We start from the raw sequence: 13,581 nt of genomic DNA on the forward strand, positions 1-13,581 counted from the left end.
AATATTGGAATGTACCTTGCTGACATAAACAAACTGGCAGTGTATGCTCCAACACTGGGTCTCCTTTTGAGTGAATAAACATATAACCCCCCAACACTGGGAGCTTACGTTCCAGTGCATTGATCGCTTCTCTCTGGAAGAAAACCAAAGTCAAGGGCTGGTCGAGGTAAACCACGTGACTCAGAAGCTACACTCAAAGGTATTCAGCAAAACAACTACTATTCTGTTGCTATGGAGTCTACGGGCCTCTAACTCGCATGCACGAATACACAAGCGTGCTTGGCACAGCAGAGACATAATAGAAATGTGTTGTATACCGCTATGTACCACGGGCACAAGGGGATTTCTTGTTCCCAGAAACAAGCGCAGGGTCTTGTTCACACACAAGAAGAGCATGCACCATATTCCTGACCGTCGCGCGTACTCTTAAGACGATCATAAATCACAGAAAAGTATAGAATCATTTTCGTGCAGGAAACAGCGAAGCGACTCCGTGACGCAATAAGCGGATGCCTGCACGTTTGAGCTGGGGTAAAATATACTGGATACAGTAGGCGTACGACACCGCTCATGGGATGAATCCTAAGCGATCTGAGATACCTAGCGTTGGTGTGCTGGCCTAGTTTTGTATGGGAAGGACCCTACTGGCTATGTGATCCGAAGCAGTTGCATTGTGGAGGATCGCTCAGTTGTGATCGTCGAGTGCAATTACGAAGCAGTTACGCGTTGAAAGTAAACAGGATTCATTCAACGAGTACTTTTTAAGTGGAAAGAGAAGTTGAGCTGATGAAATGCTCCAACAGCACAGCCGAACTAGCTCGTCTCATGCAGAGATGGTACTAAACCGACCAATCGAACGGTACCAAGGTGGTTACTATATACGAACAGGCCCAGTTCCTGTTTTGTGGTGGTAAACACTAGGGGATCAAATTCATATTATTTCTACTGGAATTCCAGATTCACTACGCTTCCAGAATCACAAACACACCCGCTCGCGTGGCGTAGTGGTTAGGATGATTGCCTTCCACGGGAGGTGGCAGGGAGGTGACGCGGGGTGACTGCACCGGCTGTGCTGGCTGAGGTTTTCCCTGGGTTTTCCGGCAGACCTTCCAGACGAATGTCGGCACAGTTCCTCCTGAAGTCGGCCCAGGAAGCATACTAACAACCCCTGTTCCCCACTCCTTCCTGCTGTCCTCTCTCCATCTGTCCACGTGTGTACGCCGCTCATAGCCACAGTTGCTTCGCGGCGCTAACACGGAATTAAAAAATAATCACAAACGCACTACGCCTTACTTATAATTAACGCTGATGTATGTAAAATAAACCTTCGCTGCAACGAAATAGTTTTTTTTCCTCTTCGAATTATCGCTTCATTCGGAGTCTCGTGCTGTCCTGAACGAAATTGCTTGCGCTTACTGCAAAGGGCGAGCCGGCGGTAGCCGTACGGCGAGCCCACCTTACGCCTTCCTCTCCCTTTCCATATGAATTAAAATGCTGCCAAGGCACTTTTTTGAAGGCTCGCGCACGTTTCCGGTGCTCCAGTCACGGTTTTTGTAGCACTGCGTACGTCATCGAATTGTCGCTTATATGGAATCCTTATATCCGCCCCCCCTCCCCCTTCCCGTTGAGTTCGGTATAACGAGCGTTTACTGTACATGCAAACACTACCTACCGATATGTGACTGCAATGTGCTGTCTTACAGGAACACTTCAAAATGCAGTGACTCAATGTCTCCGCGGTGTGCCAAGTCTACAAAACACATACGGGCAGATAGGCTGCACGCTGTATTCCACGCTACCTCCTCACCAACAAGGGTGGACATGTATTACAATACTTTGTATTACAGTAATATTATCAAGAAAAATAATAACAAAAGAATGAAGCACGAAGTCAGAGTAATATTACTGTAATACTTTACGTATTAGTATCACGTATACTAACACGATTTTTTTTTAAAAGTATTTGTATTAGTGTTATAACACTCAAAAACGTGTATTACCGTACTACTAATATTTTTTTTTTCTTAAATTCATTTACAGGATTGCCCCTGTGTGACGCAGCTCTGGTATGTACCGATAACAAAGTCGACCTGGGCCTTCAAACCAGGTCGATGACATTACACATTTGTACTATTCCATTTTTCCCACTGGCTTTGTCACTATTATACCTGCTGGCTAAGAATTGGCAAATCATATGGTTGGGATCATTTTTAGATCTCAAGAAGGCTATGGTCTTTATTAGCATATCAAACCTGTAGGTTGAACCTCTTAAAAAGGAGGCCTCATTCTTCTCACTATGGATATTTTTTTTTTTACGGCGACTCATTTTTTATTGTTAAGGATAACAGCACGACATCCCTTTGCAAACCTGGTGCTCAGACCGAACAGACAAGCATTTGAAGAGTCGTTTCTGGCGAAGATAGCGTGTAAAATTGCATGTAAACGCCTTCTGTGTATTAACACAGGGAATTTACACGTTGCATGCATATATACACACACACACACATATAAATGGGATGATAATGTGGTGGGTCATACATGCACGAAATACATGTTGCATGCGCGTTGGGGTTTATTTTTATTATTTCGTTTAGCGCCGCGAAGCAACTGTGGCTATGAGCGGCGTACAGATGTGGAGAGACGGAGAGAGGAGAGCAGGAAGGAGTGGGGGACAGAGGGGTTAGCATGCGTCTTGGGCCGACTTCAGGGGGAACTGTGCCGATATTCGTCTGGAGAGTCTTCGGAAAACCCAGGGGAAAACCTCAGACAGCACAGCCGGTGACAGGATTCCAACCCGTGTCACCTCCCAGTCTCGGCGTGGAAAGCGGCCACCCTAACCACTATGCCACGGGAGTTGGTTTTGATGTTTTCTAAAGGCAAGTTCTAATGGAACATGTATTTCTTATATTACCAAAGTAATATAATACAGTATTAGTATTATTATTATAATGCAAAAAATAGTATTACTGCCGACCCCTGCTCACCAATTGGTAGTTAAGGACTGTTCTGGAGTCATCAACTCAACAAAATCACACCCTTTCCACGTTTCACAACTTCCACAATCGACTTGTGTGTTCTATCTTCCCTCACTATCATCTCTGTAATGGCTGTCAGTTTCCTGAAAGCATTTCGGTGGGTTTGGCGGGCCCGCGGGTTAAGCAACGGACCAGGTATCCCGCCGCGCGCGAACTCTGGCGGTTGCTTGCGAAACTGCTGTCTGAACTCTGCGCGATGTTGACGATGATCACTTCCGCTTACCACACGCTCGCACTACAGCCACCAAAGCGGATGGTACACGTTGCCAGACTGCATATGACATCTTCCGTCATCCTGCGGATCCATTAATGGAGCTTGCGGTTTCCTCTGCTTTGAAATGAGTCGCGTCACGTACAGCGCCTGGAATGCAGACGGTGGCGAAATCTCTCCGTCGCTCACCGGAGAAACAGAACGTTGTACACACCTTGGCCGTGACCGGGAAGTGAATCTTGATGAAAAGAGTGTGGCTGGAATGAACTTGCGTGCTATAAGTTTACTACGGTGCCAAGAAACTGAAACTGTGCGTCAACATGTCGCAAGTGAAGTCTGTGTGCAGCATACGGCATGTAGACTCAGAGTTATGAACACAGTGTTTTGGACGTGACATAAAAATGGTAGAATTGAGGCAGTAGCCACACTGACGTGGTGCAGCCGCCAGACCTGAACCGTGGTTCATTATTTTTACTTATTTTCATTTCTAGGATGAGAATACACGTAAAAAATACGAGTTGGCTTCTCTGAGATCAGAGTTTCCAAATTGTTGATGACGAAAGAGGCATCATTGTTGTGCTGAGGAAAAACATGCCAACGAGAAAGATGCGTAGTGCAAGAAAACCTTGAGCTTGAAGCACGTAAAAGACGATACACACACGAAGACGACGCACTTCGTGTGTATGTCATCTATGGACCTTTTTGACAACGACTTATGCGCATGCGCATGACCTTGAAGCGCCGGAGAGGGTTATCTCCGTCTTCAATAGATGGCGAAGTATGGGGACAACAGAAGTGGGGAGACCGTACGAACGGCGCGAGCTCGTCGGTCCCACTCCGGACCGGTTTTGGTCCCGTGTGCTACCAACGTGGATTTGGTTTGACCCGCTCCGAGCGTGGTTCGCTGGGGAGCCGCTAGGATACGACGCGTATGCGAAAAAGGTCCATTACTTTCCTCAACCTCAAGATTTTCTTGCTCTATGCATCTTCACTAGCCAGCCGCCATCGCCTCAGTTCTCTCAGAGGAAGATGCATTTTGTTATGCTCTCAGCCCCCAACGTTCTCTCAGAAATGTAAACTAATTAATACGGAAATACCCATTGTGTTCCGAAGTATATCTCTTTCTGGCTTGGCGTCCGCTGGGATACCATTTCAGCTTACCGTTCACTGGGTACTACTCTGCTATACGAACGCATCACAAAGAGAAGCATATCAAACTTAAAGTAACTGAAATGAGAGCCGGTACATTAGTACTCGCTGAGGCTGGCGTAAAAGTCCTCCTAGTAGTCAAATCACAGCAATAAGCACAAGTGGTGTGGCAAACCTCCACAAAATAACCTTGTGACATCTGATTGGAACTTTTTCTGTCTTTTTTCATAATAGTCACTGTACCAATAGTCGGAGGAGCGAACCTTTTCGGTAGTTAGTTCACAGTGAATGTTGAGCAAAAGACCCGACTGCATTTCAGTGTGGCATCTTTATTACTGGCCATAGGGCAGTCGGGGATTAGGAAGCAAGTCGTCTTGTATTAGAGACGATAAAATGAATTGCTGTTCGACTCAATGGGTACAGAGGAAAGGACAAAGTATGGAACTTGTGTCGCATCAATCTCCTGCTGAGGATGGTGTGACACAATCCCTGATAAAACGCTGTAAAATCACTATAAAAGGGGTTGTTGTAACACTTTGGTAATCATGGTTGACTGCATGATGTACACAATGTACTGCACGCAACAGTATTAACGAAAAAAATTATTTTACTGCGCATCGCACTTAGCGAGGTCGAGGTACAAGCTCCTCAGTGTCGAGGTCTCACGTCAGAGGAGCCAGGACATCGTGCATTCTTATTGGTTCTCCTAAGCTCATGACCTCTCCTGAGGAAGCCTCACCGACGGATATGCCTGCTGTGACGGCACCGTCGGATAAATTACGGTATTCCCGTTACCGAATTTTCTACGCATCTACGTACTGCCTCTTATGTTGTAAAAATTGAATTTGCATGTTCACATGGGTGAAGAAAACTATCGATTAGATTTATGCGGCCCAACTTTAAATCCCTTTAACTACAAAATCGCAAAGGAAGATAAATGTCACGCCCACCTGTGGAGGACAGCCCTATGCAATCGTGGAAAGGAGGATGACAGTAAAGGTAGGAATGTGTACGCTCCATTGAAGGTTATGTAGTTCTGTTGCTGTGGCAGAGAATATCATTTCTTGCATTACTTTTATCTTGGAGTTTCCTACGACGCTTACGTATCAACTACGCGTGCGTGAACGCCTACAGAAGAGGGTGACATTCTATCGATAAAACTACGTCTACATATGATTAACGAAAGCATCATCACATGTGTCCAGCAATGTGTCAACAGGAGCAACGTGAACGGCCATGAACGGAGCCTTGTGATCCATGCGAACAACCCAATGGAGACGAATGTGGAGACGGAAATTACCAGACTCCCTTCGCTATGCCAATCACGTACCGTGGCACCCTCCAGCGGCAGACAGTGAGAGCAGATGGGTGAAGAGTTCATCAGAAACGCCATTTTATATTCTATTACCGGTCACAAGGGCTGCCACAATGTGCCCACCTGCGGCGGATGAGCTGACAGAGGTGGAAGGAGACGGCAGAGCGGTATTGCCTGCATGCCGTCGTCTGGCATCCCTGTGTCGATTGATTGACAGCCTGCCACATGGGGAACAGGGCTTCATCCGCTCGAAATCTCTGATGGGAGGCGGGGAACATCCAATTTGCGAACTTATAAAGTTGATGCAGATTAATGTTAGTACTCGCATAGTGTTGTTGCTCCGTGCTTTATTCGTTGTTTTAATGCGCATACTCCTAGGTGTGTGTGTGTGTGTGTGTGTGTGTGTGTGTGTGTGCGTGCGTGCGTGCGTGCGTGGCAGGACGGATAGTACAGTTCATAAGTCGACGATATTTGAAACTATAGACAGGGCAGAACGTTCTGATCCCTCCCGCACAATAGACCTCTACCTGTTTGTAAACAGATGATGTCATAGTGTTCGAAAGCGCCATGAATTTGTTAGAGTTGAACTACGTTCAAAGCAAGTGGCGAACAAGGTCGCGCCCGAAAGCCACGGTCTTGAGGGGATTACGATGGTCTCTGAAAGGGACGCGACCTTCGGTCTTAGTTTCCTTTCAATAGGAGGCAGCGAACAAATGCCCATTCGTGGAACCCAGCTCTCCCCTTCCGATCTGTTTCGGTTTCGGTCTGTCTACCAACGTCATGATGACGTTTCTTGGGTAGAGGTTCGTTGGTCCCGGAGAGAATTTTGTGCGCTGTTTTTTGTATGTTTTATTCAAAGGCTGCCCTGATCAGAGACCGCGCAATTTCTGCTCATGATTTCCCGGGAATCCGCGTTCGGAGTGGTGTTGCACCCAGTGGCGGATCCGGGTCACGTCCGTCATCACGTCCGGGTCCGTCATCATGACGTTGGTAGACAGACTGAAACCGAAAGAAATCAGAAGAGGAGGGCTGGGTTTCATGAATGGGCACTTGTTCGCTGCATCCTATTGGAAGAAAAGCAGGACCGAATGTCGCGTCCCTTTCAGGGACCATCGTAATCCCCTCAAGATCGTGGCTTTCAGGCGCAACCTTGTTCGCCTCTAGCTCCGAGCGTAGTTCAACTCTACAAAATTGGTGGGGCTGTCGAACACTATGACGTCATTTGTTTACAAACAGGGAGAGGTCTATTGGCAACTGTTGAATTTCTTCTCGCAGGACAACATCCGTGAAAAATTATCGCGTTGCAGTAGATGATGCAAATGGGCATAATGGGGAATGAGGTACCCACGCGCTTTGTGGCCTAAAAGAGATAAGAAGCCGTGATTGCGCATTGCGCCTAATACACTTTGGGTTCTGAGCCTGTGCAGTGATGGACGCTTACTTCTTTGAGGCCTTAAAGCGCATGGATACTTTATTCTAATTCTGTTTGTATTAATGTAGAAAACGACGTAAGTTATCTTGACTGTAACTCGTGGTGCATTTTGTGCTGCATGCTGGCTAATTGGAGGAATTTATATAGTCTGCCATCACAAGATACATCGGACAACGCTATGTCTGAATACCGAGGGTAGGAAGTGGAAAAGTATTTACGTTACTTTTATTCGGTAGTTGTAGCGGTATCTCGTTACACTCTCGAATTCGTAGTGGCGCTAGTATTGCGCTACTTTTGAGTGAAGTAGAGGGTAGCGGCATTCCGTTACTTAGTTGTTATCGGGCACGAGGCTACAAACATGAGATGGTTTGAAGGACCGCAGTTGACAAAAAGTCGATCAGTGTCCATGGCGGGAATCAAACCCATGAGTCTGGTTCGCGTCACCGAAACTAGTTTCTTTCCCTTCAAATTTACCACCCTTCAGATCATTGCTTAGGAAGGCATTGTTGAAGCTTAAGTGTCCTTTTTGTCCTAATTATTTACTCAGCCTCTGCTTACGATGAGATAGTTGATGACTGTCAGCACGCAAAATAATTCAAATACACACAAGTAAGTGAATGAGAAATACATTTGTCAAGCATGAACTTCACGTATACCAGGACTCATCGCCTCGAGAAAATTTGCCGACTTGCACTACGTGCACTGGCGTATAATACCCTTTCGTTTTCGTTCTGGATTTCGCGTGCAGCGGTAGCGTCAACGATGTACAGTTTACATTTATATGTCTGTACAACGCAACTATAAATTAGCCACCGTGAAGACCCCCCACTGACACTGAGAAAGGCTCACTCTTTCAAACGAATGGTCGTCGTTAATCTCGCTTTCGCATTCTGTCATGCAAATTATTCTTCGGAACTCCCTGCTGCGTTTGGCCTTCCTTTCAACGCCTGACGCCATGCAGTGTCAAACTACGAAGAACTACAACCAGACAAGCCTGCTTCATAAACAATGAGATAGTGAAGAGCGCCGTGATAAATGAGGGTTGCTAAAGGAATAAAACAAAACGAAAGAAAACAAACAAGACCGAGAAGAGAGAAGACGTAAGCATCTGATTATGAGTCACGTACACGCATGCACAAAGCTCTAGTAATCATAGGTCGGCGCAATCATGATCGCAATGCCTTATCACAGCCTGATGATCGCGATCATGAGTGCGATGACGAAGCACTGGCAAGGCTGCCGCGATCGTGATCGCGCCGACCTATGCTAGTAATACACAGCTACCACGTAGCAGTAGGTGAACTGAGAAGCCAAGGACACGAAGCCGAACTGAACATGACGTTCTTTGTCGTTCTGTGTTGAAGTTGGCGCGCTGTAAGCGGCACGCGACGACTCGTGGAAACAGTTTTGGAAGGCTGGGATTCTTGCATTCGCACTGGAGCCCTCTACAAATTACTGGGAAGTGAAGCATGCATCGCGCGGTACGGAAGAACGAAAAATTGAGCATCGGGCATCTGGACGGATGAACATATAGGTTGGTGGAGACTTGAACGTCGAAAAAGGAGGACTTTATAGTACGAAGAGCTGGCAGGAAACGGCAGGATCGCGCAGTTGGACAGAGAGCCGCAGAAGCATAAGGAGCAGCATGAGAAGAAAGAAGGCTACGGGGAGAAAAATTGACGGGACAAGGAGCTGGGGCCTTTGAAGACTTTAGAATCCTCTCATTCTACGAAGGTCATTATTAAAGCCTCCAGGGACTCAAGTGCTCCACCCTTTTGAACGGTGGTGCACGTGCCTGCTTCCATCCGCCACCAGGGTGTCGCCAAGAATGATGGTGCTCCCGTGTCCTGTAGATTTTTCTCCAGCACTGCTCACGTGCACACGCTGTAAGCAGGGATTCTCAACCGGTGGGAAACGTCATGGGGGGAATGGTCTCACGTAACACTCGCCTCCAGTCGGTCCTATCATTCACAGGACATCTCCCTCGCCAGGAATGCCACGACGGCATGTCATTGGCTCTTGGGTGTACACGGTACTTTTTGTCAATTCCGTGCTAGCGCCCAGAAGCAACAGTGGCTATGAGCGGCGTACAGGTGTGGACAGATGGACCTCCTTGGCCGACTTCAGGGGGAACTGTGCCGACACTCGTCTAGAAAGTCTACACGGGACTGTAAGGGCCATCCAGCGGTAACGTCGCTATACTTTCAACAATATACTTTCAAGGAACTTCGAAGAGGCAATAAAATACCTCAAACTCTTATGCGTGTATCTTTTGATGTTAATATGGGGGGATGACGCGCTTCGATGAACGGCAAAAGAGGTGCAGAGAAAAAAATAAAAAAAAAATAAAAAAATCGAGAACCACTGCTGTAAAGGGTCAGAGGTGTCCCTGCTTGCAGTCAAAGGAAATGAATTACTGAATATATGCGGGCTCTTCTAGAAGTCATTACCGTGTGGTGCAACAACGCACTTGTTTGGCCAGAACAGCAGCTACACGCATGGGGATGGGATTAGGCATTAGGTGCCGAATTTACTCAAATTCATGATAATTGACGGTGATATTTAGCGTCTATCCTATCGGGAGAAATAGCCGAACATCGTGCTTCTCGGGCCACTTGAGTATAACACGCGAGGACTTTTTGAGCGCAATCGCTGTCAGTCCGACGAAAGGAGGTTGGAAACCCAGCCCACAGAGTGATTGTAGAAAGAGTGACAGTTCCTGAAATTGGGAAGTGGTCCCAGACGAAGCCAGACGCTATAAGCTATGTCTGTGTTATCTCTTTCTACCATGCCGGTGTGGGGTGGTTTTCCAACCTCCTTTCGTCGACTGACAAGGATTTCGCTGAAAACTTCATCACGCGCTGTCTTCTGCGAGCCCCGTAAGCACGATTTTCGGCTATGTTTTCCGATACGATAGTTCCTCAATATTCCTGTCAATTATCATTAATTTGAGTAAATTCGGCACGCTCATCACATTGGTGGGGTAAAAAAAGTGACCTTTACTTGGCAATTTTCCCAGTTCAGTTCGCAAAAATTTACATAATTAAACTCAGGTTACATGACATGCACATCAGGAGGTGACAAAAACATAGTCAGAATAAATGCCGTTGACCGCATGATTCTATGTGGCGTAGTTTTTTATAAGAATTCAATGACACCCTGTATATCAGTCCGTGTGGGGTAACATATAGCCATCTGAATCTAGCCATGGAAAACAGAAAGCAAACAAACAGCCACGGGCAATGGGTCAAAGGGAACACAGGCGCACTAAACCTGCTCAGAATAATGGTTGCATTCCCGCTTGTGTGTGTTTTGAATGTTACATAAAATAAACAACGGGCGACCAGCGGCATGGCCGAGTGGGCTAAGGCGTCCGCTCGTTGGTGGCAACCAAGGTCGTGCTGAAAACTGGGAGGTGGTGGGTTCGAATCCTACCGCCGGCTGTGCTGTCTGAGGTTTCCCCTGGGTTTTCTGAAAACTTTCCAGACGAATGTCGGCACAGTTCCCCCTGAAGTCGGCCCAGGACGCATACTACCCTTCCTGCTGTCCTCTCTCCGTCTGTCTACATCTGTATGCCGCTCATCGCCACAGTTGCTTCGCGGCGCCAACACCCAATCAAAAATGAACAACGGGCACGGTCAATCCACTTTCGAGAGGAGCATTCTTCATTAAAGAAGGCCTGATCGCTGATCGACGTGACGAAGTCATTACGAGTCCCTCCAATTAGTCACGCTTTCCGCGGCCATGCCCTTGGAGACGAGTCACCGTCAGGAGCTTAGGCAGACGCTCGTAACAACGGGCGGTTCCCGACCAAAGCTTTTGCTTCGATCAACCCCATAATGAAGGTGCCTCAGTAATGGGCAGAAGATCGAGAAAACACAACTGCTCAGGCACCTTCATTATGGAGTTCGTCCACCAGCTAGCCTCTATCTACGCCATCTTATCGTTCAGCTTCAATCAACCCTCACCGCTAGATTTCCCGCTTTTCGACAGGGTTTCGTGTGTGACGACCGCGGCTCATACGACTGTGTGGCCAACAGCGGAGAAGAGACATGGAGCAGGCCTTCGTTACGCTGAATAGCGCTGTGTTCACCTACTTTGAGGTTTTCGTGTACGTTCACTTAAGTGGATACATGTCAGCGGTAAGTAGATACTACACTCCATGACACATTAATAACCCTCCCTCAGAAAATAGGAAGGGAGCTTTCAAGGTCTTGTTAGGCTAATTGGAGTGGGCAACTATGCTTCTGTGCATGAAACGTTAATCGGATTGCGTGGATTGCGTTGCAATGATTCGGTGAGAATTACGCCTTGTTGTCGTGATGAGGGGGCTGTGGATGCAAATCTGGGGCAGGCGCTCTTGGTGGTGCTTTACAACCCACTGGACAGCCCATGAATATGAGGTTTCATAAACGAGGTTAGGTCAGGCTTGGCGGGTTGTACACTTTCTACATCAAAGGTCACACGCGAGTTTTCAATTCAGGCATTCCAGCCTGAAGATATGTTGTGTCACCTTCATTTAAAAAGATAAAAATAAAAAATAGAGAAGAAAAGGTTAGTGCATTCTCTTTATGGCTTTCTCAGCCAGTATTATTTTTCTTTTCTGTCTCGCTTTCTCCCTTTTGTCATGCGGCAGATTTCAAAATTTCAACAGTAGATATTCCGCGGCAAGTTCTGTAGGTTGTGAGGACAATGCAGAGCCGGAATCGGTCCCTTTTCATCTCGTCGTATCCAGCACGTGCGATTGCAAATTCTCTGTTGAAATGGATGTTTTGACATATATTTTATTGATATATAATTTACTTTCCGATCGTCCATGTCGCTGACAATAAAGACATTTGATGTAATGTTTTGGCGTTACGGTTCGTGTAGGGAAAAATTAATTACATTAATATAATAAATTATTAGTATGCGTTCATTCATTCATTAAATAAAATTAATCGAATTAGCTTAAAAAGTCTCCAAACTAAATTATACGTCCAAAACCTCACCTTTTTTACTCTTTTGTGTGTGTGTGGGGGGGGGGGGAGTATATGTTTATTCGAAGGAAGAGCGAAAAGGTCAGTTGCTGTTCCATTGAAAAAAAGATGAAACGGTAATGAATGTTCAAGGTTTGTATAAGGGGGCGGGGGGATGAAGGTTTATAGGTGAGGATTTGTATAGGACTGACCTATCAAAGATCGGATAAATAACTGGAATATAAATATATCTAAGCAATCGAAATTGTTCAACAGGACATAATGCGGGGACGTCAGACTGAATGGCGCGTATACGCACATGGACATTCCTACAGCGGAGCCATCGTCAAGCCGACCCGACCGGCCTTGAAGAGAACTAACAACGTCTGCACTTTATAAGGAGGTGTGTTCACGACAAAATAGTGGGTTACGGAAGTTGTCCCAACCGGTGCGACGCATTAGTGACAGCAGATTGCACATCGGATTAGCAGACGACACCACAGCCAACATTTTCCTGTTGCCCAACAGACGACGTCACATGAACTATGTAGGTGCCGGAAGTACACCGGTGACACGACCACAGCCTCCACTTGGGAGACGATAACGGAGCAGTTTAAGTGGAGTGAGAGGTCACTGTGTTGGTGCACGTGAGCTCTTTCATATTGGATCTGGTTGAAAGTTGTGACTCGCAAAGCGTACGGTAGCATTTGCTCATGAGGATGGGTGCTTCTTGTCTTGCAAGAAGTTCAGCAAGAAGGATCGCAGCGGTTCGTCATACTATCCGAAGAACACGGTGCACATATTGATACTTCGAAATCATCTCAAGATTTTTGCATATGATCCCCGACAGTCATCGACGGATTTTCATCGCAAAGTCAGCTTTGTTGAAGAATGCAGAAGTTGATACCATCCGTGTCAAGAGAAGGTCATTTTTAGAAGGTGGCGTCGTATTATGTTGTGGAAAAGGAGAAATATGTGGAACTCACCATTGCCAGGAAGTAGAACTTTTCGAACTCGTATTCCTGTTCCTGTATCCCTGACAAGGAATCTGCCACGAAGTGATGTTTCGACAATGCCTCTTCGCCATGCTTACATATCCACGAAAGAACCTAAACAAAGGAGAACAATGGCATGAAATCGGTCGTTTTTGAATAACACCCAAAAGTACATCGAGGCTTTGTAAGCACTATACACATAAACGACAGATCGGTACCAACGCGGGATCCTGCGCTGCCACGGCGCTTCCAAGACCACGCTGACACACATCCGTGTGTGATGCACGACATATATGCAATGAGCAAAGTTTGAAAACGAAAGCAGCAGTCAGAAGAAAAACGGTGCCTGGGTACCCATTTCGCATGAGATTTTATTACGACCAGTCTATACGAACGTTTTTAAAAGCTTCGACAAAGAATAGGCTTCTTCAAATTGAAAGCAATAGCTCCTATGATGTATGAACTTCACAGCCCGACAGCTACTCG

At 46.5% G+C, this 13,581-nt stretch overlaps 1 protein-coding gene across 3 annotated transcripts in view; it reads right to left on the reverse strand.

Moving 5' to 3' along the window:
- The window catches only part of LOC135378435 (uncharacterized), a 662,816-nt gene that overhangs the window by 91,901 nt on the left and 557,334 nt on the right, over positions 1-13,581 (reverse strand). For all 3 annotated transcript variants that reach the window (XM_064611464.1, XM_064611465.1, XM_064611466.1), the window contains one exon: positions 13,087-13,209. In XM_064611464.1, the coding sequence (XP_064467534.1) occupies positions 13,087-13,209 (123 nt within the window). The remainder of the gene's footprint in view (positions 1-13,086; positions 13,210-13,581) is intronic.

Source organism: Ornithodoros turicata, chromosome 1 (assembly GCF_037126465.1).
Source record: "Ornithodoros turicata isolate Travis chromosome 1, ASM3712646v1, whole genome shotgun sequence".
Classification (NCBI taxonomy): Eukaryota; Metazoa; Arthropoda; class Arachnida; order Ixodida; family Argasidae; genus Ornithodoros; species Ornithodoros turicata.